Source organism: Rhinopithecus roxellana, chromosome 15 (assembly GCF_007565055.1).
Source record: "Rhinopithecus roxellana isolate Shanxi Qingling chromosome 15, ASM756505v1, whole genome shotgun sequence".
Lineage (NCBI taxonomy): Eukaryota > Metazoa > Chordata > Mammalia > Primates > Cercopithecidae > Rhinopithecus > Rhinopithecus roxellana.
In genome coordinates, this window is record NC_044563.1 from 88,828,890 (window position 1) to 88,853,141 (window position 24,252).

The window sequence follows — 24,252 nt, forward strand, 5'->3', positions numbered from 1 at the left end:
ATCACCTGAGGTCAGAAGTTCCAGACCAGCTTGGCCAACATGGAGAAACCCCGTCTCTACTAAAAACAAAACAAAAGCAGAAAAATTAGCTGGGTGTGGTGGCGCACACCTGTAATCCCAGCTACTTGGGAGGCAAGGCAGGAGAATTGCTTGAACTCTGCAATTGCAGAGGTTGCAGTGGGCCAAGATGGTGCCACTGCACTCCAGCCTGGGTGACAGAGTGAGACTCTGTCTCAAAGAAAAAAAAAATCATACAACAAAGCGTAAACGCTGGTAAATAAGGAAATTCATAAACGTTGCTTCTGATTCTATTTCTAGTACTGTTAAACGTAGATTTGTACCTTATTTTAGGCTATGAATATGAAGCAAACTTACCAAATTTGGCTCCCTACTATTCAAACATCATCAACAGAGTCATCAAAGTAGCATTTCTAATGACTAACATTTGTTGAGTACTTATATCAGACACCATGCCAAAAGCTCTACATATAGTATCTCATTTATTCCTCAACACAGCCCTAAGGATTTAGGTGCTATTATTAGCACCATTTTACAGAAACAGAGACTTGGGGAGGTTAATAATTTGGCCAGAGTCCCACAGCTAATTTGTGAAATACTCCTATGGTACTGTAAGATCAAGAGCTTCGAGTTTAAAAGGGAAAAAAGTTATTTAACAAAAGGGCAGATGTAAGTGCAGTTGCAGACTTTATCAAGGATTTTCTGTGGGGCTAGGAGAGTTTGACTGGAACAAACATTCTCTATATGTAAGCTGCCAAGAAATAGAAAAAAATTACGTGATAAAGTTAACTATTATAGCGCCCCAGTGTCTGTAACAAGGGAAATCGGTTTTCATCCTATTCTACAAGTGTAATTTGTATATATACTCTTAGGGTTAAACATGGCAAAGGTCTCTATTATAAGAAATAAAAGTGTCTTTTCATTATTCATTCCATAATCTTAAATCAGGCTTTTGGATCATGGTAAGCTAAAATATGCCACATTTTAAATATTATTTCTACAATTCAATGTAACCAATCAATAAAGTATATCCTAATATCTAAATCTTAAACTCTTATATTTCTTGGATTTTCTTTTACAATATTCATGTATCATTTAAATGCAATTATATATATATATATTTTTTTTTTTTTTGAGACGGAGTTTCGCTCTTGTTGCCCAAGCTGGAGTTCAATGGCATGATCTTGGCTTATTGCAACCTCCGCCTCCCGGGTTCAAACGATTCTCCTACCTCAGCTTCCCGAGAAGCTGGGATTACAGGTGCACACCACCATGCCTGGCTAGTTTTTTGTATTTTTCATAGAAACAGGGTTTTGCCATGCCAGCCTGGCTGGTCTCGAACTCCTGACTTCAGGTGATCCACCTGCCTCAGCCTCTCAAAGTGCTGGGATTATAGGCATTAGCCACCACAGCTGACCACAATTTTATATTTTTAAAAAATTAAAAGTGAACCAAATTCTTGTTTTATTGGCAAACAATATTATAATGAGACTGATGGTAAACAAAGTGTAATTCCAGACTTCTTCTCTAAATGCAACCCTACTGGATAATGGTTTCCATATCACTCTGGTTCCAGCCATCTCTCATGTAAAGCTGGGCGGAATTCTGTACTAGGAAGTCATGTTTTACCCTGTGTCCCACTTGACTCTTTCAGTGTCTGTAGTGGGCCAGTGAATCAGAGAATAACTCCTTCATGGCTCTAAGGAGCCTGCCTGTCATGAAGACTGGCAGAAAGCAGGTAAAACCAAGGCTGTCCAGAGCCCCTCTGCTCAGCCATCTCTATTTGAAGAAGAGCTGTTTTCATAATACTCACCCATGGAAGGGAAAGTGCCCATATGGTGACAATGATTCCAACAGCCCCGTTAATCATGACTTAGAGTCACATCACCATGGTCTGTTCCATCATGGTTCCTCTGGCAGAAAACAGATGCCCTCGGCAGGTGGACACCACCAGGCCTGGTTCTCACTGAGCTGGGGACCAGGACAGGCTCCTGCTGCTTTGCTGTCCCCTGCTCCTGAGAACTCTTTCAACCTCCACAGCCTTTGCAAGATGACCTTTAGAGAGACCTCACAATATCCCACCTCTGTGCCATTTCTCAACTGCTCGAAGAGCTGAGAAACCCCTCAGGCTGCCCTGTGGAAAAGAGGGCACCAGTTCTTTTTCCTCACAATGAAAGGCCTGCTTCACATAAACAAACTCATATTGGCAGTCACAATTTCCATTTTCCTTCCAGAGAGAAAGGCCTGCAGAAATAATTCATGCCAAGCACCTCCCAAATATATTTGATTCTTTCACAAGGTAAAAATGAGTTAAACACTAAAAGTTGACTCTGAAATATCATGAAGGGATGCCTGAAAACAGCTCTTTGCAAATGTGCTGAGAATCTGGCCTGTGGAGACCTCAATCACATGTTCCAGTGGCTTCTCTCTTCTCCTTCAGCAGCCAGCTTGTTTTGCTGCCCAGGACAAAGGAGTCAATTGCCCCCAGAACACTTCACTATCACAGCAAAGCTTTTGTCTGCCTTCAGTGACCATTAAAATCTCATTCTCAAATCCCACACAGCTGTTTTCTCTCCTTCTTTCAAAAGATACGAGAAAGCTTTTCTGATGCAAAAGGGACAGACCAGCAGGATGAGGATTAATGGTGACAAAGAGGCCTCAAGCCTTGGCCTCTTTTCAGCACTGTGGCCTTTGAGTATTTCAGGCTATGGACAAACACTATGGTCTCTCTGTGGCTCAGATGATGAACCTAATAAAAGGGGTCACCCTCTAGCATTGGACTGTTTTCTTAAGAATCACGCCTTGACTTCTGAAGAAGAGCCACAAGCAGCCTACAGGGATTCCCAGGGTGCCCCAGGGCTGCTGCTTTGTCCCGGTTCAGAGGCGCTGGTGCCCCAGGCAGCGCTGGCCTCAGGATCCTGGTTTGAGCTCTCTTTAAATGACTGCCCCCAAGATAACAGGGGACAGTGCTTTCTTGGGCTGAGAGATTGATTTTTCATTGTCCAGGTTTTTGACCTGTGCTCAGGTTTGCTCTTTAAAAACATTCCTATAGTTAGGGCAGAGAAATGAGCCCAGCTTGACACGCCTTCTTCCTTATTGGGTTCCCAAATGCACACTGTTCTTTTCATGCCTAGTTAACTGGAGTTGAAATTTCACTTCTTTTAGAGTGCCTCTTTTGCCCTCAATTTAAATATTTCTCCAAAGATTTGCCCTTTGCCCTCTTTTAATGTTATCTACTATCCTTGGGATTTCATCTGTTGTCCCTGTGAAGATTCATTTACTCATTCATTCAATAAGTACTTATTGAGCACTCATTATGTGCTGAGTACTGTTCTAGGAGCTGGAGACACAGCAGAGAAGACAGACATGACCCTGTTCTAATGGGGTTCTCAGGGAAGTAAATAAATGAACAATAAATCTCAATGAGCAAACAAATATGTAATCAAATGCAAGTAGTGGTATGATGAAGAAAAGGAAAACAGGGTAAGAGGAAAAAGAAGGGGTAGGGATGGAGTTTGTATGTATGCTATTTTAGAAGTGTGGCCAAGAAAGGCCTTTCTGAACAGAGACCAGAATAAAATGTGGGAAATAGGCTGGGCGCTGTGGCTCACACCTGTAATCCCAGCACATTGGGAGGCTGAGGCAGGAGGACTGCTTGAGCCCAGAGTTCAAGACCATCTTGGAAAATATAGTGAGATCTTGTCTCTCCAAAATCACCTTAAAAAGTTAGCTGAGCGTGGTAGTGCACGCCAGTGGGAGGATAGCTTGAGCCCAGGAGGTGGAGGTTGCAATGAGCCAAAATCACACCACTGCACTCCAGCCTGGGTGACAGAGCAAGACCCTGTCTAAAAAACAAAGACCAAAACAAAACCAAACAAAACCAAAAAACAGGAAATAGCCTTGCAATGAGATTGCCTAATAGCAAGAAGGGCAGTATAGTAGGAACACAGCATAAGGGGGTAGGGCAATAAGAGATGAACTTTAAAAAGCAAACAAGGGCCAGATCACGCGGGTGCTTAAAAGCCATGGTAAGGAAATTAGAACTTACTCAAAGTATGTTGGAGGTTTGAAATGGGGGAGTGACAATCTGATTTATGTTTTTCTTTTCTTTTATTTTTTCTTTTTTCCCTGGAGACAGGGTTGCGCTCTGTCACCCAGGCTGGAGTGCAGTGGAGTGATCACGGCTCACTGCAGCCTCGACTTCCTGGGCTCAAGTGATCTCCCACCTCAGCCTCCTGAGTAGCTGGAACTACAGGCTTGTACCACCATGCCCAGCTAGTTTTTTAACTTTCTGTAGAGATGGGGTCTCCTGGGCTCAAGCGGTCCTCTGTCTCGGCATCCCAAAGTGAGCCACTGTACCCAGCCTAATTTATGTTTTTAAGAGATGTCCTGGCTGCTGTGTGGAGAACAGATGAAGGCCAGGCAAGGCTGAGGAGAACAATTCAGAGCCTGGTACAACAGACTGGGCAAGAGATGATGATGGCTTGAAATAGAGCAGTAACAATAACGGAGGAGGAGAAAACTGGTCGGATAAAGGAAATTACCTGAAGGCAGAGCTGACAGGATTTGCACATGGACTGGATGAGGAACATGACATAAAGGGAGAGATCAAGATGACTCAGGCTTTCGACTTGAGCAACTGGGTGAGGAGAGGTGGCCCTTACTGAGATGCTGGTTTGGGAGGGAGGATGCTGGTTTGATTTGATTTGATGCTTGGGAGGATAAGAAGCTTTCTTTGGAAACACTGAGTTTGAGATGCCAGTTGGCCATCCAAGTGCACATACTAAGAAGGCACGGATTCTACTGGTGGTCTCTGAGGCGGAATACTACACCTCAGGGGTTGACAAGATGATCCACCGGTGGGAGCACGTTTCTACACCCATGCCTACGAATTTTCACCTAAAATAAGAAACAAACGAAGCTCCCCTGGTTTAGAATATGGTGTAAGAGCAGCCTCTCAGCCAGTCTCCATCTCTGTGAGGCATAAGACACATGTGAAGAGCCAGGGTCGCCAAGAAAAGAGAAGCACTGGCACCCACAACTCAGGCGCAAGGCACTGACTGACTCTCGGCTCTCAATACATACAGAACAGTTACAGCTTAGCTATGCCTGGGTAATGAGATGTCCTGACCTGTATTATCGTGTTTTAACTAAACTAACCATCACAAAATAGAAAGCAGCTTTGATGGATTCCTTGAAAGAACACCCGACCGAAGGGCGTAAACATGACGCGCGCCCATGCGCACCACAGGAGTGTCCGCGGGCGCATCTTCTGCTCCTAGCACAGCAGCCACCCGTGTCCGCACCACAGGAGAAGGCCCGCGGCATCTTCTCCTAGCACAGGAGCCATCCATGCCAGCCAGCACCACAGGAAAAGCCCCGCGGCATCTTCTCCTAGCACAGCAGCCACCCATGCCCGCACCACAGGAGAGGACCCACGGGCGCATCTTCTGCTCCTAGCACAGCAGCCACCCGTGTCCACAGTGGAGCGGAGGTTTCCCATCCAAGACCCCCAGTGGGTGCCTGGAACCTCGGAGAGTACCACACCCTATATATACTAGGGGTTTTCCTATGTGTGCTTATTCATGATAAAGTTTCATTTATAAATTAGGCACAGCAAGAGATTAACAATAGTAATAAAATAAAACAATTATCACAACATACTATAATAAAAAGTTATGTGAATGTGGTCTCTCAAAATATCCTATAGTACTGTACCCTTCTTGTGATCTGTCAGTCTGATAACTGAGATGACTACTATGTGACTAACACGCAGGATAAAGGGAGGATTCATATCCCAGGCAGGATGGGGAGGGTACACACCATGGGTAGGAAGGATAAAGGGAAGATTCACATCCCAGGCAGGATGGAGCAGGACAACACGAGATTTCATCATGCCACTCTGAAGAGTGGGCAATTTAAAACTTACAAATTGTTTATTTCTGGAATTTTCCATTTGATATTCTTGGACCATGGTTGACCCAGGTAACTGAAACCACAGAAAGCAAAACTGCCTATAAGGGGGCATTAGTGTATTAGCTCTTTGTCAAACTACATCATGAGACATAAACAGTTACAATTTAATCCGATCTGTCAAGAGTTCACCTAAAGCACTAGCAATGGTCAAAAAGACTATATGACAAATGGATTTGCGACCACCACTGTCAATAATGAACCTTGCCCAATTGTAAAGATTCTACCTTAAGATGCTAGCCAGTTATTTTTAAATGTGTTTATTTAATCTTTATCTTGTTCTATCTTCTGTGATGAATACAGTGTACTAGCCAATAGTGTAAGTATATAGTTTATAAACAAGTAAACATCCATATATGTTTTACTTGGAGAGAGAGTGTGTGTGTGCATTCTTAAATGTTCAACATCTCTGGGACAAAGGAGCTGGAGAGGGCATTTTCAGAGTTGCCAGCATGTGGTGGCATTTAAAGCTATGGCACTGGGTAAGGTCACCAAGGAGAGTGTGAAGACAGAGGAGGGGACGAAGGATTCAGCCCTAGGATAATCAGAAAGTAGGGGAGGAACTGGAACCAGCATTGAAAATGAAAAGGGAGCAGCCAGTGAGGTATGGAGAAGCAGAAGTGTGTTGTGTCTGAAACCCACAGGAAGAAACTGTTTCCAGGAGAGGGAGTGATGAGTGGAGAGAATGCCTCAATGAGGAGTGAGCAAAGGCAACTGGATTCGGCATCACAGAGGTGGTTAGGAACCTTGGAAAAAGTTTCTGTGGAGAGGTTAGGCATGAAAATCAGACTGAAGAGAAATGGGAGGTAAGGAGGCAAAGACAGTATGACTACGGCTCCTTCAAAGAGTTTCATTCTACACGGAATCGGGGACACAGAAATGAGGCAGTAGCTATAGAGATGCGTGAAGTCAGTGGGGGGTTTGTTTGGTTTTTAAGACATGAGATGGGTTTGTGTGATGTTGGAAATGATCTAGCAGAGGAGAAGAATTCTGAGATGGGAGGGGTTGATGGGGACAACAGCAGGGGCAATATTTTTAAGAAGTTGAGAGAGGACAGGCTCCAGCTTGAGTGGAAGATACAGGCATGGCCTTAGAGGCATGGGCTGTCCATCCATTTTAACAGGAGACAGGTCTGAGCCTGTATGGACAGACTCAGGATTAGGCAAGTTAGGCTGGGCACGAAGAGAAGAAGTTGTTTCGCTGGACTCCCAGACACCCATGGACACCTCTGCCTAGAAATCTTGTTGCCCAAGAAGCACTTCTCTCCCTGGCCTCTGGCTTTACTCCCCTTATAGAAGCATCTCTATTCTCCCAGTCAACAAGGCTCCAAATCACAGCTCTCCCTGGCTTCTCTCCTCACTGCCCTGTCACTCAGTGGCAGCATCCTACAGCTGTGTCCCTTCTCTCTATCCCCTTGGCACAAATGTCCCTTAGATCCTCACTATCTCTTATTTGGATTGCTGCAGTAACCTTCCAAGATTCCCTCTGACTTTCTGTCCCTCCCTGCCTCCACTCTTTCCATTCTACCATCAGATGCACCTTTCTATAATCTCTTTCTGATTGCTTCACTCCCTGGCTCAAAAACCTCCTTGCCTTGCCTTCCTGCACTCCTTTCAGTTTCTCTGACTCAATACTCAGGCTTTAGCCTCCTTTTATGTATCTTTTTTCATTCTTTCTCATGCTCTCTCAAGAACCTATTTTTTCCTGCTTCTCCTATAAATCTCTTTTGATTATTTATTCCCCAGTGATCACATTCATTTCATCATTCAACCAACTTCCTGTCTTTTTCTCAGTGCCTCCTGCATATGAAACAGGGCAGGGTGAGATGAGGGATGTATGGGAAGCAAGTGCCAGGATCACAGACCACATCAGAATCCTCTGAGCTCAGCCCACCTCTTTCTCTTCTCAGTCCCCAATCCGTGTCATCCCCAAATGCTGCTCGTTTTTCCTCGTAAATATTTCTCTAACCCATTGCTGTTTCTCTATCCAGGACCTGCATGTTCTCAATATCTCATAGGCAACACATTCAAAAGCCCCCAGATTGGTCTTTCTGCCTCTAATTCTACTCCCTTCAGTATAGTCAGAGAGATCTTTCTAGAATACACATATGACCTGGACACTTCCTGAGTAAATGGCAACATGTCACCTAGAGATAAAGTTGAGTCTCCTTAACAACATATCCAAGGTCTCCATGAGTTGGCCATGTCCTCCCATTAGCCCAGTTGTCCACCACATTCTACCTGGTACTCCAGGTTTAGTGACACTGACATGTCAATAATCGCCTGTGCGTACCTTGCTCTTCCTCATTTCCCAAGGCTGTTCCTTGGGCTGAATACTCCTCCCCACTTAGCCATCGTCTATGCATCCTTCAAAACTCTACGTAGGCTTTCTCTTTTTGGGGAAGGCATTTCTGACCCTTCCCTGGAGGGTTAAGTGTGACCCAATGGATGGTATCTTACTTACCTAGGCCTCCTCAGCACTCCCCACAGAGTTGGTACATGGAGGGCTGTGCATATGAGTACAGCATGAGTAAGATGATCCCAGGGCACAGGCTGAACCCAGGAGAGGTGAGGACATTCAAATTGAGAAGAATATAGACTCGTGGCCAGGTGCAGTAGCTCATACCTATAATCCCAGTACTTTGGCAGGTGAATCACTTGAGGTCAGGAGTTTGAGATCAGCCTGGACAACATGGTGAAACCCGTTTCTACTAAAAATACAAAAATTAGCCAGGTGTGGTGGCAGGCACCTGTAATCCCAGCTACTCAGGAGGCTGAGGCAGGAGAATCGCTTGAACCTGGGAGGCAGAGGTTGCAGTGAGCTGAGATTGTGCCACTGAATCCAGCCTGGGTGATAAGAGCAAGACTGTCTCCAGAAAAAAGGCAGAAAGAATAGACTCAAATCAGATCTGGATTTCAATCCTGCCTCTGCAACACTTACTTGCTGGGTGATGTTGTGGAAAATGCTTGTCATCCTGTGTCTCAAGTTTCTTTATGTGTAAAAAGGGATGAGTTAATACAGACTTGGGATGAGGATTAAATGAGATAATATAGGTAAAGTACTTAACACAGGGCTGAACACAGTGTCAGTGTTCAATGCATGTCAACATTTTACTCAATCATGTTTTTAAAACTTTTTTAATTAAAAGAATTTCCTATTCAGTCTGTGTGTTAAATATTGGTCAAATACTGGTCTATAGTGCTAATACAGATTTTATATTTTCCTCAGTTTAAACAAGAAAGGAAATCTCTGCCTGATCATTTCCAAATCATTTCTCAATTTTGAAAGAATTCAGAATAGAATATCTGAGCCAGGCACAGAGGCTCACGCCTGTGATCCCAGCTACTCGAAGGCTGAGGTGGGAGGATCACTTGAACCCAGAAGTTCAAGACCAGCCTGAGCAACATAGCAAGACCCCGTCTCTAAAAAATAGAATAATAATAATCTTAAAGAAGAAGAAAATGCCCAGCTCCTTCCTGCCTTAGGCCCTTTGGATTTGCTGATCCTCCCCCATCATGGAGCTCCCCCACACCCCCCAGGCCCCACCATCAGCATGTTGCACACCAGCTGCTCCCCCTCACTTAGGCCGTAGTGCTTGACCACTTGCTCCTAGTCACTTGCTCCGAGAGCCTTCCCTGGCTACCCTATGGAGAGTAATCCTCCCTCCAATCCTCTCTGTTTTATTCTCGTCATAGCACTTAAGCTTTTGAAATTATCGCTTTACTTTTTAATTTCTGTTTTCCTCTGTTACAGTGTGAACTTCATGAGAATAGGCCCTTTGATTATTATGTTCTTAATTGCTTCATCCCAAGCACACAGAGTAGACAGAATGGTACTCGATTAATACTAGTTGAATTAATTTTTCTCAGTTGCTGCAGAGGAACAGCAGTAAGCTGTTACAAACGGAATTAAATGTTCCTAGTCTCTCAAGAACCCAGGCACTACAATACTTCCCAGTTTGCCAGTTGTCTGGATTGTTTCTTCTAAAAATCTCAGCAAGTTTTAAAAACAACCAAATACAGTATATATCCATACACACACACATACATACATATATATATATATACACACACACATGCATACATATATATATACACACACACATGCATACACACATATATATTATCCAGTGTATTTCTTAAATAATGTATCTTTTAGCTGGTATTATGAAAGTACAATAGCTAGACGTTCATGTCATATAGTTAATTTTCTTTAGACATGAAGAACTTTATGAAGTACTGTAGAGCTTAAGAAATTTGTTCCTTGGAGACTATAATCATTTTTTTGCCATCTTGCTAAAATTGATCACAGATGGTACAAAGGTCATTTGGAGAGCAGGCTGTCCCCAAAGTCCCCAAATGCCAAATTAATGAGACTTTACTATATAAAATAACAATAAGAAAGAAAATATACAATTGGTCAGAAGTTATTATTTTCTCTGGTGTAAGTTGGGTCTTTAAAATTTATTTTTAATGATATTCAAAGGATAAACAGTTCAACGTAAAAATAGGCAAAGAATACAGATGTTCTCAGAAGAAGGAATCCAAATGACCACAGGCATAAGACAGCATGCTTAGTCTTACTAATAAAGAAAACCAAGTTAAAATGACTATTCTTTTTTTGCTTATCAGATTTGCAAAAATGAAAAGGATCAATGATAAATAATCCATGTTAGCAAAGATGTAGGGCTATAAACACTCCAATGTTGGAAGCAACATGCATTGGCATGATCTTTTGGGAAAGTAATTTGGCAGTATCTATTAAAGTTTTAAATATACAAGTTCTTTGAGTTGGCCATTGTACTTTTACAAGTCTGTCCTTCAGAAATACTGGCCATGTGTACAAAGAATGATATTCACTGAGCACTATTCGCAATAGAAAAATTAGCAATAACTTCTATGTTCACCAATAGGGCTAGGGCTAATCAGTACTGGTGTCTTCAAACAAATACAGCCTGGAAAGCTGTAAAAGAAATGAGGTTGCTCTTCTATCATGTTAGAGAGATGTTCTTGATCTACACTACAGTTAAAAACAACACATAGCACTATTCAAATTGTATTGATATTTGTTTTTTATTTTGTTAAGATAGGCTCTTGGTTTGCCACATAGGCTGCAGTGCAGTGACACAATCATAGCTCACTGCAGCCTCAAACTCCTGGGCTCAGATGATCCTCCCGCCTTAGACTCCTGAGTAGCTGGGACTACAGGTGCCACCAACCAACATAGTGAGACAGAGACAGAGTCTCACTATGTTGCCCAAACTAGTATTGAACTCCTGGCCTAAAGTGATCCTCCCACTTCGGCCTCCCAAAGTGCTGGGATTACAGATGTGAGCCACTGCACCCAGCCTATTTAATATATATAATATATAATATATATATTATATATATATATGTTTATTCATACGTAAACCTATAGTCAATTTTCAACACAGTAGCCAAAGTTATCTTTTGAAAACATGTCAGTTACTCCTCTGCTCAAAGCCCTCCACTGGCTTCCTTTCTCATCAGATTCGGGATCAGGGTCCTCCCTGGTTTTGAGTTCCCTCTGCTACTGCTCTGCCCTTGCTGTCCCTCCCTGACTCTCTCAGCTCTCATCCTTCTGGCCTTCCTTCCAGTACCTTGGGGTTTTCCTATTTGTTGTTCTGTTTGCCTGAAACTCTCTTGCCCCAGATATCTCCATAGCTTGCTTCTTACTGTCCTTTGGGTCTCTGCCCAAATGACACTTTGCAATGAGGCCTTCCCTGACCACAGTCTGCAGTTTGGGGGAGTAGGCTCCTCATCCCTCACCCCTCACCTCGGCCTGGCACTTTCCATTCCACTTCCCTGCAAGTCTGCTTTCCATATCTCTATCGCCCTCTGCTACATGATAGTAGTATCTTTCCTTGTTTATTGGTTGGTTGTCTACCTTCTTCCTCTAAAATTGTAAACTCTGTGAGGGCTGAGATGTTTGCTTGTTTCTTTATTGCTGGATTCCTGGTATCTAGAATGGTACCTGGCACACAGTTGGTGCTCAATAAATATTTATTGAATGAATATATCAAATGTCCTTTTTATATGTGCATAAAAACAGTTATGGAAAAATAACACAGCAAACTATAACAGGGATTACTGCTGGGGAGTTGGATTAGGGAGCTGTGGAGAAATTTTTTTTTTTTTTTTTTTTTGAGACGGAGTCTCGCTCTGTCGCCCAGGCTGCAGTGCAGTGATGTGATCTCAGCTCACTGCAAGCTCCGCCTCCTGGGTTCACGCCATTCTCCTGCCTCAGCCTCCTGAGTAGCTGGGACTACAGGTGCCTGCCACCATGCCCGGCTAGCTTTTTGGATTTTTTTAGTAGAGACAGGGTTTCACCGTGTTAGCCAGGATGGTCTCGATCTCCTGACCTCGTGATCCACCCGTCTCGGCCTTCCAAAGTGCTGGGATTACAGGCGTGAGCCACCGCGCCAGGCGAGAAAACTTTTATCTTTACTGTATACATTTCTGTGCCATTTGAAACATGCACTACTTTCGTAATTGAAAACTAAATTTAAAATATTTAAAAAGATAAACATAACATATTTTTAAAAAATAAACATCTCTCCTGGAAGGAGAGATGGAAGTGACTCCATTTTTTTTGGAGCTTTTTTCTGCAGATACTAAAAATCATTTCTTTTTTTTTTTTTTTTTTGAGACGGAGTCTCGCTCTGTCGCCCAGGCTGGAGTGCAGTGGCGCGATCTCGGCTCACTGCAACCTCCAACTCCCTGGTTCAAGGGATTCTCCTGCCTCAGCCTCCCAAGTAGCTGGGAATATAGGCACGCGCCACCATGCCCCGCTAATTTTTTGCATTTTTTAGTAGAGGTGGGGTTTCACCATGTTGGCCAGGGTGGTCTCAATCTCCTGACCTTGTGATCTGCCCACCTTGGCCTCCCAAAGTGCTGGGATTACAGGTGTGAGCCACTGCGCCCGGCCCCGAGTATCTTTCGTAGGCTGTTGTGGTCATGAAGCCCCTGTTAAGTAACTCCTGCTCCTTATCCTTGGGCCTTTACTCCCCAGGAACATACCCATGGTAGTATTAGTGATACCCTCACTGGGAGCCAGTCCGTGCAGCCCTTGACATAGGTTTTCTTGACTTCTTAACTGGTCACAAAGACTCCTTGGCCAGTCTGCGAGGCCTCACCCCAACAGGATAGCAGACGGGGGAGGGGTGCGGTGGAACCCTGAGAGGCCAGGAGGGCCCTGACAGTTTCTGCAACTCATCCTGGAAAGCAGGGCAGCCATAGCCAACTCTCACCACTATTTTAGTATGGAAACTGGAACTCTTAGAATTTTAAATGGGAACAGATCAACCAGCTGGACTGTTTTTACTTTTTTCCCCCTCTTTGTTTCTTTTTAAGAGAATCAGCTGGAATGAAAGTCAAGACTATCTGGAAACCAGCCCCTTGCAGACAGTTCCACTTGATTTTGCACTTGATTTTCACTAAGTTTTGGCAAAGCAACAAATTTGAGCTGTGGGGCTAAGGCTGACAATTCTCTGGACCAAGTGCCCCTGGATTCAGCTTGGCTTATTTAGAAACACACATTCTTACTCCTTAGCTAAGCTTTATTGCTTAGGCCTCATGATTCTACTGATACTTTGGAAAAGGACATCAGTTTATCCTGGAGAAATCTAGTTACTGAAATTCACCTGGCTTGGGACCAGAGCACAGGCTTTGGAATCAGAACATCAGTGTGATCTTGAGCAAGAGAACTTAGCCCTCTAAGCTTCAGCTGTTAAATGCAGTTAGTAATACCTACCTGGGAAGGTTACTGTTAGGATTAATTGAGATAATGCAGACATGAGACTTACTGTTACGCTTATGACAGATAAGAACTGAATACATCATTATCATTTTTACTGTAAAGTGAGACCCAATTTTTCCCATCTAAGACTTTTCAGATAAAATCTCCCATAATTGCCCAGAAGAGTCCCTTGTGACAAATTTCTAAACTGACCATTGTAGAACCTCGTGTCCTGGACCCTCTTGCTAGCTTTATCAGAGAGACAGAACTGATGCTGCTCAGGTGCCAGGTCTCAAATTTAATTCTGAAATACCACCACCAACACAACCCATACAATGGAACTGACACTATTAGGAGCCCTGGGCTGAGGCTCTGGGGTCTCGTAAGGCAGCCAAGCAGCCCCCTAGCTTTGCCTGTGCACAGAACTACGGACAGGAGCTTATTCATTGCCATAGTTGTCCAAGCCAGAGGAAGACCATAAGAGTAGCTGTGATGACAGAGTGTGGAGAAGGCTCGAGGGTGCCTTACCCCTGCAGTTCTGCCCCAGCCAGGGAAGGCTGCTGTCTCTCAGACCTGTAAAGGGCAACACCCCTCTTCTCATCAACCTTGCCACTTCTTTCCTGTTCCTCAAGGCAACAAACATTTTAGTGCCCACCACAAGCCAGATACTATGCCAGGCGCTGAGGACAGAGAGGTGAATGAGATCAGTCTCACTCCAGGGAGCTCTGGGCCTAGCAGGGACGACAGACACAAACGCGACAGTTACTAGGAAACAGAGGGCTGCCCGGAGTGTTCTCTAAAGAGAGCCCTGAGAAGGGAGGATGGGCCAGACTTGCTTTTGGTTACTCTGAGTGTTTATGGAGCCCAAGGCTGTTCTGTTAGCAAGAATGTCCCAGGCCACTCACCACATTGGTTTTCTACATGACCCTGGCCCACTCCACAGGACTCTGCCTGGCGTTCAGATGTTCTGGGAGGCTTTTTAGCCACGTCGAGGTTCATGCCTGAGAGCTGGAGGTGAAACTGCTCCCTGTGGACAGCCTTTCTGAGCGTGCGGATGGCTTTCCGGAGCCGCTTCTCGGTTCGCTTTACAATGCAGCTCAGGTCACAAGAAGCTACAGAAACAAGAGGGACAGCAGTGCGGGAGAGGTCAGGCTGCAGCGTGTGACAATGGCCAGATCAACCGCAGGCCCTACCAACACCCCGAGCTCCCTATGGACTGAATGGGGAGAAACCTGGAGGGGGCACCTAGCAGGCTGGGCAGCATTTGATTCAAACAGAAATTTGTGGATCAAAATGGTAGCTTTGGGTTTTTATGAAGCAGAGAAAATCATCAGGTTCCAAATCAATTCAGTTTAGTTTCAGGGTGAAAAAAACAGGAGATACTTCAGTGTTTGCGTTATTTTCCCCCAAGAATGATAAGAAGTGAAAGGCAAAGAAATAAGGAGCAAGCCGTGAGAAGCCTGGCAATGTAGACTGTTTTCAAACCAACCTGTCACCTCCTTTTGGTTAGTTTCAAGCTCAAACTCAACAGTGATAAACATTTCCTTAGAGGCGCTTGGTCGGCCAGGGGCTCCTGGGACTTGCTTGCCAGAGCTGCATGTAAGGTTTACGTAGCGGAAGCTCTCTTTTACTGAGCTGTGCTTCTCTGTATGAAGAAACAAAATTATCGGAAGCCAAATCCTGGCAAAGCACTCAGCTGAACATTTGCTAGAGCTCAGTAAACATTTCATTAAAACAACTCTCATGGGACTAAGTGATTATCTCCAGATGCTAAGACACTCCAAGCCCTCAACTTGGAGCACAATGACATTTTAATTTTGAAGACCTAGTATTGCCTCCTATATAACTTTACAATTTACCTCTTGAAAATTCTTTTCATGAATAAATGCTAGATGTTCCCGACTAGCCACATATGTGGGACACAAGAACCAGGGGTCGTCTTGCATTCTTTACTGACGGTTTGCTAGCGTGTGCTTACTTCTCACAGTTGGTTTGCATAAAGCTGGATGTGCCGAGCAGGGGCTGAGGCTTCAAATAAGGAATGAGCACAAGAGTGGAAAGGAAACCAACTACTGCTTTCAGGCAAACTGACCTTGGAAGTCATTCTAACCCGAAGGGAAAGCTGGAACGCCCGTCAGCAGTGATGTCTCATTTTTAAATAACCAGGAGCAATAAATGGCACAAAGCATCAACAGAACCAAACAATATCATGAAGGCATCTAGGATAAGAGTGGAAGTATTGCATAAGACAGGGCTTTGCACATCCTTCTTCCTGATTGACTGTCTCCCCTCTCACCATGGTTTCCAGTGACTCTGTTAACCCTCACCAAAGAGCAGGTCCACATATCAACCACTCCATGAATTTGTCTCTATTTCAGAATCTTTATTGAAATGAAGTATTACCTGTATCAGATTCTTCTTTAACATTACAAGGACATTCAAGCCATAGGTCAACAGGGGCCACAGGAAGGAGACAAATTTATTTCTTCTCTATATTTTTCCCCTAAAGATTTATCTTACCTTTTCCAAAGGGTAACTTCAAATCTTAAACTGAACAGATTCTCATTTTAAATCTTTTTCCCTTTCGATGTTCCATATGTATTTTTTTAACTTTCCATTTTGAAATAAGTAGATTTCTAGAAAAGTTGCTAAGATAGTATAGAGTTCTCACATAACCTTCACTCAGTCTCCCCTAACGTTAACATCATACATTTATCAAAGCTAAGACATTAACACTAGTACAATCTCATTAAGTAAACTACAGGCCAAGTCTATTTTTATCATTTTATTTATTTTATTTCATTTTACTGAGATAGGGTCTCGCTCTGTCACCCAGGCTGGAGTACAGTGGTGTCAACACAGCTCACTGCAGCCTCCAATTCCTGGGCTCAAGTGATCCGCCCGCCTTGGCCTCCTGAGTAGCTGGGACTACAGGCATGAACACTAGGCCTGGCTAATCTTTTTGTAGTTTTCATAGAGATGGGGTTTTGCCATGTTGCCCAGGCTGGTTCCGAACCCCTGAGCTCAAGCAATCTGCCTGCCTTGGCCTCCCAAAGTGCTGAGATTACAGGTATGAGGCACCACGACTGGTTCAAATCTATTTTTAAACAATGCTCCCTCCCTCCACTCCTGAGATTTAAAAGTATAAATGCTCACTATGGTTAATTTGGAAAATGCAGAAAAAAAATTAAAATTACCCATCATCCTCCCACCCAGATGTAACCACTACCAAATGATATCATGAGTTGTCTTTGTGTTTCTTCTACTACACTTTTTCTTACACAATTTGGATTGCATTAGATATACAGAATGTTTCTCTCCTGCTTTGCATCTCAGCATTATAACAAGACCATTTTCCTGTGTCGTTAAACATTCTTTGAAAACATAGAATTAATAGCTGCATAATATTCCATCTAATGGATGTACCAAGTTACTTTAAATTACTTACTTAAAATAGGCAGGCAAAAGTGACTAGAGGACTAGAGTGAGCTTTAGGTTTATTTGTCTGTGTGATTTGAGAGTAGATTGGGAAAAGAAGCCTCCCTAATACATGAATCCTGATCCTTTTTATTTTTAATCTCTCAAAGTATTCTATAAAATAATACTGGAAATGTGTGCCGGGAAAGAAAAAGGAATGTTAGATTCTGTTCTTTTCAACAAGGCCAGTTCTACTTGGATGGTATTTGCTTTGCTGAAGCCAATGGGGTCACTGCTTCCAAAAACTAGACCCAGCAGGAAAGCTGGATATTAGATCTTTGTTCATCAAAGTTATCCTTTCTGAGCCAAACTTTTTTTCATTTCTTTGGCTTATATTTCAAGCAAAATCTGAGATCTGGAAAATTTAACCCAATATGATCACAAATTGCTAATTCACCTGAAGCCCTTATTGATTTCTATGAACTCGTAGGTTTCCCCAGAGCCTCACCAACTATACCATGCAAAGGAAGCCCCGAAGTGTGACCCCAGAACTACACAAGTGTGTTAAGTTATGCTCTTCTTCCTCTTGGGATGAGTCCCTGCAGTTTCTGGATGGTTCAATCCCATCTGCAGTGTGCTTGGATCAGCTGGACAGCCCCTGGCCCCCATGGACCTCCAGTTTGGTTGGCTGCAGGCCCCTTCCCACATGCAGGCAAGCTCCCTACACCAACCATCTGATTCCATACCTGGTAGTGCTGGTCGCAGACCCTCGGGAAACAGCTCAGCCTTTTTCAAACTACACTTGCCTTCATTTAGCTTAAAGGTTACACTTGTCCTGACGGTGTCGACATCTTCAGAAAGAAACAAGTGAGAGATGTTACCTTCAGAGGCAAAGGAATGGAGACACCAGATGGGAAGCAGCAAGCTGTCCATTGGCGGCTCCCACCACACACAGCACACTCTGAGCCCCTCTCCTACCCTGAGGCCAAGAGTGGCTTGGATCATGGAGTGCCCACTGCCCTGGACTGGGGCCACCAGGAGCCTCCTAAAAATTACAGTTACCCCCTCATATGAGAGACAAATCCAGTGTTCAAATATAACAGAGGCCATCCTGGCCAACATGGTGAAACCCCATCTCTACTAAAAATACAAAAATTAGCCAGGCGTGGTGGCACATGCCTGTAATCCCAGCTACTTGGGAGGCTGAGGCAGGAGAATTGCTTGAATCCGGGAGGCGGAGGTTGCAGTGAGCTGAGATTGCACCACTGCAGTCCAGCCTAGGCAACAGAGTGAATGAGACTCCATTTCAAAAAATATATATAATTCGCTTTCTCTCTCTCTCTCAAACTGAGGGTCAAAAATAGCCTCCATGGTGAAATAAAACATGAAGTCATTTTTGTGCCTTCCTGAGAAAGAAGGCCAGAATCCCCCAGTTCAAATCTAGATAAGCCCGTTTGGCAAAATGGTGAAGGGCAGATCTTCCTAAACAAGCCTGTCGTGGGAGGACAGGGCTGAGGCAGCTGTCATTCCAGACACAGATGGCATTCACTAAACCTGGCTAGGCTGTGAGGTCTGAGAGGGAGTGAGGGTCCCACTTTGAGGGCCTGATGTGCAAAATTCTGTTCTCCTCCCAGGGTCGGTCAGTCTTAACCACACGGTAGCTTCTGGAGTCAATACCCTAGTTCTTTTAAGTTGTGGTGAGAACTTGAGCAAGTTGCTTAATCTCCCTAAGTTTCAGTGTCCTCATCTGTAAAATAGACATAATTATAGTACCTATATTACCAGGCTGTTGTAAGGATAAAATGAGATAATGCATTTAAAAAAAGGAAAATGTTTAGCTCCCTGCTTGGTACATAGTAATAACTGAATAGCTATTAGCTATTTGCTTGCCCACCCTTGGGGTGGCCCAAATCACCAAGGAACTGTCGCTGAGGGATTTGGTGAAACAGACCATGATGTCTTACCTGGCCGAGTCCAAACGTGCATTGAAAGGGGCAGTGAAGGACAGTGCTTGAGACTCTGCACCAAACTGCCTGGGTTCAAATCCCAGCTCCCTTATTTCTTATCTAAACCACTTTGAGTAAGCTATTTCACCTCTCGGAGCCTCAGTTTCTTCATCTGGTTAATGAGAATAATAGTATTCCCCAGAGGGTTGCAGTATGGTTTAAGTCAGTTAATACGTGTACTGTGGTGACTGGCATATTTGAACTGCTCAATCAATGCATGAGAGCTGTATTGTCTTGCTTTGAGTCTCCAGCTTTGCTCATATATGTAATATGGACATCAGGATGTAATATGAACCTCATTCAGGTGTTCTGATGACATAAGGACAAAGGCGTCTATATCCAGGAGGACACAGGCTCCTAAAAACCTTGGATTTCACTCTTCATCTTTTGACAAACAGGAAAGGGTTTGGGCCCCTTTCTCGGCACAGAATTCCTGCTGCCCCTGCTTTGCCTATTTCTATCCATGCCATGAGCCCCAGGCACATTCCCTTAGCCTTTGAGGTGCTCTGGAGTACAGCCCGCTGGTCCTGGAGTTCTGTGGGCCTCTGCCCAGGATGATGACCCACCAGGGCTGACCACAGCCTCCTAACAAACAGTGGCCACGCAGTAAGTATCTGTTACGTGGGAGAGTCACATTCCAGGCACCAGGACTGCAGGCAACAACACTCTGAAACATGCTCACAGCATCAAGGAAATCAAGATTAAAAAAACAAAGCCAGCGTCCAAGAACAGCACCCCATGAATGAAGCCCCTTGAACATGGTGAGCCCCCAGAGAGAACATGCAGATTTGGTAAGATTTGGTAATTACCCCCAAAAGCAGAGTCATTTGATTTTTGTTGTTTGCTCCTGAGAGGAGAGGAAGAGCCACAGGTGACAGAGTAGGCCCCTTGCAGTCCTGACAGACAGAATGTGAATTGTCAAATGCATAAGCAAGGTCACAGACTATCCTGGTAGCAGCTAAACTCTCCCCCCACCCCACTCCACATGGGCCACTAGAAAAACACCCAGCATATGGGGTCTCGAAGCATGGACCTCTCAAAGCGTGGTGGCTGGGGCATCTGGTGGAGGACCTGGAAGCCCTCTGAGGGAATCTAACACCTGGAGGCCAGAGAGGCCTGGCCCTGGCGTGAGGACCTGCCCCGGGAAATGGGCCCCACTCACCTGAAGAGAGGTGAATGCCAGAATGACATCTGAGGAAGCACCCGTCTCCTCCACCACTCTTACCACAGTGCAGGGACACACGGGGTGACACACTTGTGGGCAGGAGCCCCTTCACTTCTAGACAGGACAAAACAGACACTTACAGAAAGAGAAGGACATTTCTAAGTGTGACAAGGATGGTTGAGTCCCATGCACCAAAGTCCCCAAGAAAAGAAGGTAGAGCTGATGCCCGGCATAGAACATAGATGCTAGGCCTTATTCCCACCGAGGGAAAGGAGCCCCTGATATGCCATTTCTTCATGCAGAAAAGCAACCAGGAAAACAGAAGTGAGTTCCAACCTACACAGAAGCACAGAAGGAAACACTAAAGATCCTGCAAAGTATCTCCTGTTTTTGAACTATTTAAAGAACGGCTGCTGCAGCTGGTGGGGATGTCAGTGGAGGGAGGGTTGGATGGGACGTGGGAGCGTGCAGAGCTGCACTGCCTCTGGGTCAGTGGCCAGCCCGCTGTCTGAGTCTGTGCCTCGGTTCCCCTTACCCACACAGTCTTTTTTATTCCAGTGGAGCTTGTACCCAGGATGGCACTGGCATTCGTAGCTGCCCACTGTGTTCACACAGACCTGCTGACAGCCTCCATTGTTGACGCTGCACTCATTGGTGTCTGCGGAACAAAATACTCTCTTGTCACAGCAACCTGTCACTGAATGGGCTGATATGGTCCCTCCCTTGAGGAAGGAGCAGCAGGAGAGTCGCAAGGTTGAAACTCACTAACCAAAGGAAGATGCTGAATGCCTTTAGCATGAGCACTTGGCACCAGCTAACTACACACCCCACACCCCACCCAGCGAATTTCCTGGCATGAGGCTCAATAGGGCCTTCTCAAGCTCATTTTTTTTTTTTTTTTTTTTTTTTTTTTTTTTTTTTGAGGTGGAGTTTTGCTCTTGTCACTCAGGCTGGAGTGCAGTGGTATAATCTCAGCTCACTGCAACCTCCGCCTCCCAGGTTCAAACAATTCTCCTGCCTCAGCCTCCCAAGTAGCTGGGATTATGGGCATGTGCCCCCACACCTGGCTAATTTTTGCATTTTTAGTAGAGATGGGGTTTCACCATCTTGGCCAGGCTGGTCTTGAACTCTTGGCCTCAGGTGATCCACCTGCCTTGGCCTCCCAAAGTGCTGGGATTACAGGTGTGAGCCACCACGCCTGGCCTCAAGCTGCATTCTTTTCCAATCCGTTCCTCCCTTAGCAACACCCGGTGTCCAAATTCAGACACTGCACAGACTTCTACTTTAAAACTCTACCGTTGTCCTGAGCTGCCTAGCAAGGGAGGCAGACAGAACTGGGACTCCCTGTTTAACCATTTACACAGTTGAGGCACAGAGAAAGAGAAGTGACTGCATTAATTCTCGTCAACCTGAGACTGAGTCCAGGTCAAAAGGTGGCTCCACCTAAACCCAGACATACATCCATACTCAGGGTACATTTCCTCGAGGTTTCCTGATGGACTGGGAAGAGTATGTTTTTGGCCATGCCAAGGATGTGTTGAAAGGGAGAAGGGAGATAACTGTCACTAGCAAATCACTAGTGTGTGTATATGTATATATATAGATATATATGTAATTATTTTTCAGATGGAGTTTCGCTCTTATTGCCCAGGCTGGAGTACAATGGCACAATCTCAGCTCACTGCAACCTCCATCTCCTGGGTTCAGGTGATTTTCCTGCCTCAGCTCCCAAGTAGCTGGGATTACAGGCATGCGCCACCAGGCCCGGCTAATCTTGTATTTTTAGTAGAGACAGGGTTTCTCCATGTTGGTTAGGCTGGTCTCGAACTGCCGACCTCAGGTGATCTGCCCGCCTTGGCCTCCCAAAGTGCTGGGATTACAGCTGTGAGCCACCATGCCCAGTGTATCCATTCTTCTAAAGCACAAGACACAAGGACTGGGCAGGAAGTATTTAAGCCAGTGGTTCCCAAATCCTATAGATCCTCAGGAAGATGACCTTGGAAGCCCTGTCATTCTGAATTGGAATCTGAACCTGTATTCTCAAAGATTGCTGGGTGAATCTGATGACTGGGGGAGTGGAGTGGGAGTCAGTTGGTACCAAATCCAGTTTATGGCATAGTCTGCTTGACCATGAGGTTATGAGACATGAGAACATGTTGCAAAATGGGCACAGAGTGGAGAGAGAAACTTCATAGTTCTGCTTCCAGCTCAAAGACCTAGTTGTAGGACTCAAACCAAGGCTTTGCAGCCAGTTCCTATGCACAGCAGGGCTGTGGAATTGGTGGGTGCCCACAGTCTGAGGACTGTGACTTTACTATCTGCTGGGATGTTCCAACAGATAGAGTATCAGCTCCTGAGATACTCTTCCACTCTCTGAATACAACCGCAAGTCCATCAAGTCAATAGAGAATTCACAGCTGGAAGAGCTCACTACTTCTCTCTGCTCTATTTCACACTCAGGGTGTTAAAGGGATACATGTGGGGAGATTTCCTTTAGCGGATCCTTCTCTCAAGTTGATGGACTCACCACTATTGCTCAGGGACTGGAATGTACCTTTCATACCCCAATGTAGGAAAGCAAACCTCAGGGGTAGGCCCTGCTCCCCTCCAGGCCCAGCCTCATTCCCCTCCCAACTCAACAGGGGCAGTCTGCTCACCTCCACAGTGGGTGAAGCCATACAGGGTGTACCCTCGGTTGCAAGCACAAGCAAATGTGCCAGGGTGGTTGATGCAGCTGTGGTCACAGGTCCTATCCAAAGAGCACTCATCCATATCTGTAATGGTCAAAGGGAGAGGAGAGCTGAAACCCACGCTGAGGGATGAGTGAAGAATAGGTTTATAATAAACACCAAATTGCTGACCAACACCAAAAACAGTACACACAGGGTAAAAAACATTAGCTATCCATTCTCCTCACTCACTTGTGTTAAAGAAAGTGTGGAGCAGCCCACAAGAAGTGTACTCACTGCCGCGGCCCTCATTTCCACATTCTGTTGCAAACTGCACTTGCCTCAAAGCTCAGTTGGTCTCTTTCACCCATGTGTACTTGCAAGGCTAATTTAAAAAGTTTAAATGAAGCCAAATGAGATAACATAGCTAAAAAGGGTTTGGTAAGCTACAGGTGCTAGCTATGCATTTCTATTGTCATGTAACTATTGGTAAAACAGCAACAGGAATGTATTAACCATGGCAAACTGAAAGGAGAAAACACTTGGTTTGGAGGTAAATCTAGTTCCCATCCCTTTCTTATCTTCTCGGAATTAGTCTTCTGGCCCCCAAGAGGCCAGTTAATCCTGGGTTTTAATGTCCTCTGCACTGAAAGAATGCATTAATATTAATATCCTCACTAATTTTCTCTTTGCAGACCCTGAAATGTGGTAGCTCAGCTGTACATTGGATCCTCTTGGCCGATGCCTGGGTTTTGCTCCTCCCGTATGTTCCAGTCCCATGCATCTGCTATCCTCCTGGTTCAGTGTGGAAGCCTCCTTGGCTGCAGCGGGGGTCATGCACAGCAGCCTCAGGAGGCTGCATTTGTCCATCTCATCATCTCTTTTCCCTGGGTCTGGCCTTCAACCTCTTTCCTGTAGGCTAGAATTTGAGTGCTTCACTCCCTGAACTCTTTGGAGGATTTTAACAGAGTTACGACTTATGTCTCCAAATGGATAAGCCAGGACCAGTGCAGCACTTAGTCGAAGCTAACTAGACCACTGCTAGACCACTTTTTTCAACACTGAGTGTGCCACGAGAAACTATGTTAATAAAAAACAAACATTTGGAAGGAACAGGAAGAATGAAAAAGCAAAATAAAAAAGGGCAAATTCTTGCAAAACCTCTTCATCCCTAGCTTTTCCCAGAAATCCTGGCATTTCTTCAGTAAATTTGTTCTGTGCAAATATTTGTTCTACCAAGCCCGAT

General features: G+C 44.8%; 1 protein-coding gene across 4 annotated transcripts in view; it reads right to left on the minus strand.

The window, feature by feature from the left end:
• The window catches only part of SCUBE2 (signal peptide, CUB domain and EGF like domain containing 2), a 74,093-nt gene that overhangs the window by 15,925 nt on the left and 33,916 nt on the right, over positions 1-24,252 (minus strand). Inside the window, exons 10-16 of one of the 4 annotated variants that reach the window (XM_030918722.1) lie at positions 22,995-23,111; positions 20,873-20,995; positions 20,335-20,451; positions 19,982-20,068; positions 17,913-18,017; positions 15,239-15,394; positions 14,655-14,861 (exon numbers count right to left, since the gene is read on the minus strand). In XM_030918722.1, the coding sequence (XP_030774582.1) occupies positions 14,655-14,861; positions 15,239-15,394; positions 17,913-18,017; positions 19,982-20,068; positions 20,335-20,451; positions 20,873-20,995; positions 22,995-23,111 (912 nt within the window). The remainder of the gene's footprint in view (positions 1-14,654; positions 14,862-15,238; positions 15,395-17,912; positions 18,018-19,981; positions 20,069-20,334; positions 20,452-20,872; positions 20,996-22,994; positions 23,112-24,252) is intronic. The other 3 variants (XM_030918723.1, XM_030918724.1, XM_030918725.1) reach the window with 3 other exon arrangements.